This window comes from Wyeomyia smithii, chromosome 2 (genome assembly GCF_029784165.1).
Source record: "Wyeomyia smithii strain HCP4-BCI-WySm-NY-G18 chromosome 2, ASM2978416v1, whole genome shotgun sequence".
NCBI classification, from domain to species: Eukaryota; Metazoa; Arthropoda; class Insecta; order Diptera; family Culicidae; genus Wyeomyia; species Wyeomyia smithii.
Window position 1 is genome coordinate 233,297,702 of NC_073695.1, and position 6,770 is coordinate 233,304,471.

Consider the following 6,770-nt stretch of genomic DNA (forward strand, 5'->3'; position numbering starts at 1 on the left):
ACCCTCCTACGGCTTTCATTTGGAGAATTCTGATTGAACAAGTCAAGGCAGGCCAAATCGATTACATATCGAAACTAAATAAAAAAGCAGAATGTAAAACAAAATTTAGATGTTATAAGAATGTTTATTTAAGAATAGTTCAACCTAGTTTCCAAGCTATTTATCGAAAAAATCTTGCACCTTCGCCACAATCTGATTGAGCACAACCACCATCGGGCTTGTTGAATATTCTGTGAGGAAATCCTTGCCCTCGTCACAGCACTTGGCCAAACGTGGATCCAGAGGCAGCTTTCCGAGAAACGTAACGTCCATCTCCTGGCACATTTTTTCCGCACCACCCGTCATGGCCGGAAAAATATCCGTTGCTGTGGTACATTTGGGACATACAAACACGGACATGTTCTCCACCACTCCGACCACTGGAATACCCATCTTCTTGCAGAATGTAATTTCCTTTCGCACGTCCAGCAAAGCCACTTCTTGGGGTGTCGTTACCAGCACAGCACCCCAACTACCATCCGTCTCCTTTAGGAACGTCGTAGCCGATAAATGTTCATCCGATGTTCCCGGTGGTGTATCTAGCACCAAATAGTCCAACTGCCCCCAGTCAACCTCTGTCAGAAACTGCCGAATCATTCCATTTTTCTTGGGTCCACGCCAAATGATGGCGTCGTCAGGGCTCCCCAGTAGGAAACCGATCGACATCAAACTGAGATTGTCCTCGATAAAAACCGGTGACCAGCCGGAACCTGACTGATGCACCTGTTCCCCCAATACACCAAGAACTCGAGGCTGCGATGGGCCACAAATGTCTATATCTAGTACGCCATAGTTTTTCTCCGGATTCGAATGAGCCATCGCCCGGCTTAGGAGTGCTGTTACGGTACTTTTTCCTACTCCGCCTTTACCGGATAGAACAAGTATTTTGTTTTGAACCTCTTGCAGTTTCTCTTTGACCAGTGCCAGTGACGGATCTGGACCTTTTGGCCCACTGGCGCAGATCTGCTGGTTGGGGCAACCAGCACAGGCAGACGCTTTGCCGGCATCCTCGCTTTGCGTTCCCGGACAATGCTCAGGAGCGTCCGCTGGTTTGGCTTCTAGTGCTGTGGCACTCATTCTTTAACCTTTCAAATATTATTCTTGAGTCAGCTAGATATTCGTTAAAACAACATCATGCCTTACCGTGTCGTACACAAATTGTATAATTGTCGTGTTTATGAAATGCCGTTTTATAGGTAATTCGCGTAAAAAGATAGAAAATATCACCGAATAAGAATATTTTTATTATTGTCGTCCAGCCCAGGTGATTCACTGCATTTCCCCTTCTGAAACTTTTGGATACGCGCTTGTCAAAAAGTATAGACTATCTCACCGAATCTCTTTAACCTCACTTTTCTGACAGTTGGTGGTAACTTTGTTTACGTTTTGGACTTTGTGCTTTTATCTGATGGAGCAATCGTGCGCGTAGTGGAATTGCTGCTCAATTTATAATTGTTCTTAGTGTACTGGCACCTCACCTACAACATTTAAAGGACATTTTGGTCACAGTTGAAAAGATTTGCTATAATTGAGAACCAAACTGCATCACCCGGAGGTAAACAAAGTTACCAGTAGCTGTCAAACTCAGGTGCGTAACGTCACCGTGCGATGGTCTATAGCGTTTTTCAGCTTCGATTGCATGGCAAAGATTATACAAACGAGGGGCATGTGTTTAGTTTTTTTTAATTTGTTAATTCATTTTACAGGTTCGTATTGTCAGAGGCAGTAAAAATATCCAAGAATTACCGAAGAAACTTCAACTACGGCAATGTAAATAGTTTCGTGTATTTTTCTACTGTCGGAATATTTGAATCTGATATGGTGTTGCATGAATGTGAGTGTTTGAAACATGTGCTTGTAAAACTGCGCTACCTAGATGTGACTTTTTGTTTCGTCATATTTTGCAAGGATGTTTGTTTTTATGAGATCTAGGGACTAAATAATCTAATGTTTTTTTTTCAAATTCTGTTCGAATTTCCGCTACTGTGCGGTGCGAGTATCTCATTTAATGCATTTTTTGATTTAGCTTCAATGATTACAATTAGCACCTTGTCGGCTTTGTAGTTGGATCAGTCGAAAGATCATCTTTCGTTTCTGAGATAAACCGTTTGCGCGAGTAAATATTGTTGGATAGATTGTTCGGAGAACGAAGATTTTTTTATTGTTCGTGAGAAAGAAAGATTACTCGCGTAATTTTTCAAATGGACCTAAGTAACAATGACAGATTCTCTCCTCTCTCACTTCGTTTCGTTGATTACGTCGTCATTATGTATATTTTCTAAGCTTTCTTCCCCTTAATCGAGAGATAGTAATATCACAGACAAACAGACGTGTCACTCGATGACGAATTCATCGACCAGAAAAATAACGATAATTTTGAAATTTTGCTTAGTGGGCAATAATGCCACTTGTGTCGCTATAAGCAAGCGTGCACATTATTTATCAAAGACCAAAACCATCAGTGATGCCGCTGGTGTTGATTCAAGCAAGTGCGCACACCCATTAGCAAACACCAAAACCGTTTTACGAAAATAAGTAGTAGTAGGCAATAAGCTCACATGGTGGCGCATGAGTGTAACGTTTCCAATAAGGACGAAGATTTTTCAGGATTCTCCTTCGAAGAGGCACGTCCGTTTGTCTGTGGTAATATTGTCTTGCTTACTATGCATTGAGTGTTATGAAATATGGAGAAAATAACATAATTATTGATCAAAGAGAAAGTAAACAAAGAGAGTCTCTCAATGTTAGATAGGTCGCTTTGAAAAATTACGCGAGATTCGACGAAAAAGAGTCAAATTGAGAAAAACTGAGACCCGTTCACTAGTCATCTGAATTCTTGTGAGTAAACTTTGTAAAAGTCTAAGTTAGGCTGGAGTTAAGCACTCCCGAAACATTGAATTATCTATTCCAAATTTTTGGTCAAACATCAGTCGTCACTCACGAACACCGTTTGGAGCCAAGTTCACTCCGCAACTTGGGATTCAACCGATATATCTGCAAAAAATGATAGTTGCCGAAACTCGTCAGATCGTTTTGTCGAAACTTCGCCAAAAAAAAAACTAAGTTTGACGAATCTCGTCTGGCGATTTGACGCAAAACTAAAAACGACCGTGCGACTTCTGGATTTGAACTTTGGAACTAGGAAAATGATGATAGATTCACTTTTTTGCCATGGCTGATATACACAGGAGACTGTTTTTCATGCGATATTTGCGTAAAATGAATGTTCTTGGCGTCAAAAAGAATACATCTGGTTAGAAACTTTCAGTAGCATCTAGTAGACTGCTTACTGTCAAGAAAATACATATGAAATTGCAAATATAAAAGATCTGGTTCCGTTTCTAATTTGAGGTTATATTTTACAGGAGATGGTAGGTACATAGCGTGTTGGAATTGCATTTTCTTAGTTTAAATCTAGCGTTTAGTGAAAAAAATCTAAATTTTTTAAATTTTCGCTTCGTAAACTCGTGATAGCTCACTGTAAAAAGAACCTTGATAGGTTAAAATATTGCCTACAAATCATAATCATCGTTTTTACTGCAGCGCCAGCTGTCAGTCGAACAGTCATTTTAATCGCCCATCTCGGCGCGAATTTTACTAGTTGCACAATTTCGGCAATAGAGCTTCCTTCGCCAGATCTCACCAATACAGGCTTAGTCGTGTACCCTTATAAAATCGAATTGTTTTCAATCAAAAAATCAGCTGATATTTAATTTCGAAAAATATTTCACTTATGAATCCTAGTTCATTAGTGTCACCTGTTTCAACAAACTTTGTTTTATTGGAAAAGTAGATGAAATTAAACTAAAAATCGGCTTACAACTTGAATAAAAGTTCGGGGCAGGAGGAAATTTTTTGCTACCACCAGGTGTGTTGATTATTTGCAAACAAAAATAAAACTTGTATTAGTGAAATCGGCCACTAATACAAGCGCAGATAGGAAGGTCTATGCAGCTGTCATTCTCATGAACAAGTTGCTGCCATTTTTCTTAGCGCAAATTCGTGCGTGTTACTGGCGAGCAAATAGGAAGCAGATAAAAGTTTAGTTTAAGGAGAGACCCTACTCTGAAAGATCGAAAAATAAAAAAATTTCTCAATTTTTTTTCGGATGTTTAGAGTAAAGTGATGTGTCCGTGTATTTTGGCTATTGATTATGGTATATTTCAGCGGTTCTCAACCTAGGGTACGCGTACCCCTGGGGGTACTCGAAAGCCTTCAGGGGGAACGCGAAAGAAAAATTATTAATGGCGGACAAAGCAATTCTTCTCTAAAACACTTCTTTTTTTTCAATCTTGCTCCTAAAACATGACTGTAGCAATCAAACAAACCATAGTTCAATTTGAAACCTAAACAAGACTACCACAACATGATCTACCACTACTCTCTCCTACTCTGCGAAAACATTCCAAGCCAGGGGGTACAATCGATATGAAAAATATCGCCAAAGGGGAACGCAAATAAAAAAAGGTTGAGAACCGCTGGTATATTTGAATTGAAGATATATTTTGCATGTCTTGGATACAAACATAGTGAGTATTACGCTGTTGGCAGCGTTTCTCTCAAAATCATGTTTTTCAATTGGTGGTACATTTTTCTCAGCATCGAACCGATTTTGCTGAAATTTTTTTTGGCTTGTTAAAAGCACAGACTAAAAGACGTAACACTGAAACCTAGCTCCATCGTCACCAAAAAACGATCATTTCAAATTCCCAATCCAATAACAGTCTTCGCGCGACAACGCCGCTTAGGGCGCTGTCCTGCATTCTCATACATATTTTGTGGTTTCCCATTTGACACATGCCGTAACGCTAGCGCTGATGTCGAAATACATGACGCAGCGCGAACACGGCAGCAGATGGTGCTAGTGTTACTAATTTCTCTATTCCACCAGCTCACCTCGTTTTGACCTGGAAGCGCACTAACTCATAGGCGTAGCCAGAGGGGGGCAGGGGGGTTTCTAATTGTTGACATTGGTGCAGAATTTTGTTTTCAATAACTCTAATAACGTTTGCGCTAAAAAAATGGACAAAAATTGCCAATTTTCCATGGGTTACACGCACTGACGAAAACGAACATCGTGCGGCAGTTCGTGGACACCGGATACGCCCGTTCCGGCATCTACAACATCTTGGCACTATTGGACACCAATCAGAGCATTGAAAGATAGCCCGATTCCGGACGGCAGACGACCCTGAGCGACAAGAAGCTCCAAAGGATACTGAAGAGGAAGACCGAGGGAAAAGTGGCTACATCGCTGCGTGCGCTTGGCCTGGAGGTCTGTGCAACCAATTAAACAGTGCTTGGCGAACATGGACATACATGTCAGGCGAACATGGACGGCCAATACCCGTTCACTAGTCTCGGAGCTGCAGGCAATGAAGCATCGGCAGCGCCTGAATAAGATGGTCAAATCGATTTTCCCGGCAATTCACGACGTGGCGGTAGTGATGGACGACGAGACCTGTCTCACCCTGGATGGCAACGACTGGTAGGGCACTTTGTATTTTACTTCCACCACGAAAGAAGTAGGCACTAAGGTGAAATTTCTTTCACTCACCAAGTTCCCCAAGAGGATGCTGCTGTGGCTGACAATCAGCGAGAACGGGATGTCAAAGCTGCTCTTCTTTCGCTCCGGACTGCCGTGAACGGGGGAATTTATAGTAAAAAGTACCTGCTGGAAGTTGCGTCGTTTATCAAAAAAATACGACCTTATGAATACACGGTGTTTTGGCCGGATCTGGAGTCGGCTCACTATTCGAGGCGATCGTTTGAGGAGATGGAACGGCTAAATGTCGATGTGGTACCCAAGTTGGCGAACCCGCCCAACGTTCCCAAGTTGCGTTTCATCGAGGATTTCTGGCAAGCCAGAAGCGTAAGATTTACTTCATCAATTTTGTCGCGAAATTTCAGGAGGAATAGATAAATAAAACGAAAAAAGAATTGAAAACATGCCTACACGCATATTTTCGTCCGCCATGGCGAATGGCGAATGGTCAACTGCCGGAATGCCGCATGCAAGATCGTAGATTTTTTTGCAAGTAAGCTAACATAATTACGTTCCATAGGAAATTTATGAAACTCAATTATCTGTCTTAGATATTTTTTTACCACCATCCGAAAAAAGTCCATTTTTTTGACGCATACGTTAGCACAAAACGACATTTTTAGCCCATTGAAACATCTGTGTAAAGTATCAGCCAGATCAAAAATAATTGATTGAAATGCTTGGCCTATGTTGCGTGGAATTGCACAAGTTTTTCAGTTGACTAAGGACATTGCAGCGGCAAAAGTACCGGGCAAATCCGTGTTGATCACTAACTAACTACTAGTATTTATTGCTATTTTTCAAAATGCCATTTTTTTACTTCTAAAATTTTGAAGAACTTGCTCCCCCCTAATCGAAATTCTGGCTACGCCCATGCACTAACTGCTGTCAAAACCCTTATTTATTCGCTCGATTTTGACCCAGTTTTGACCTGCCGTGCTGCCCGAAGCGCACTGTAAAATTTGTCAGCTTCAACCCACCACCGCACGTGCTAAGTTCGTAAACAATTGTCTGGCATCTCTTTCTTACTTGCCTCTTAAATGGCGATGACGTTTTATTATTCCTCGGCAGTTTTGCCCGCACACAGTGGAATAAAGAAATTCGTTATAACGTAAAGTACTGGAATCGTCCGAACGACGATTTTATTGAAAATTTGTTCGAAGTGTTATGTCTGTTAGTCTGTGCT

The 6,770-nt window shown here is 41.3% G+C and overlaps 1 protein-coding gene across 1 annotated transcript; it reads right to left on the bottom strand.

Moving 5' to 3' along the window:
* Positions 1-104: 104 nt before the first annotated feature.
* Positions 105-1,621, bottom strand: LOC129721152 (cytosolic Fe-S cluster assembly factor NUBP1 homolog). Its single transcript, XM_055673374.1, has 3 exons — positions 1,392-1,621; positions 1,183-1,331; positions 105-1,124 (listed from the first exon to the last, which is right to left on the bottom strand). The coding sequence occupies exon 3, from the start codon at positions 1,114-1,116 to the stop codon at positions 157-159; it is 960 nt and encodes a 319-aa protein (XP_055529349.1). The 5' UTR covers positions 1,117-1,124; positions 1,183-1,331; positions 1,392-1,621; the 3' UTR covers positions 105-156.
* Between the last annotated feature and the right edge of the window lie 5,149 nt (positions 1,622-6,770).

Coding starts and splice junctions, on each gene's coding strand:
- LOC129721152 (XM_055673374.1), bottom strand. CDS start 1,116: ATGAGTGCCACAGCACTAGAAGCCAAACCAGCGGACGCTCCTGAGCAT.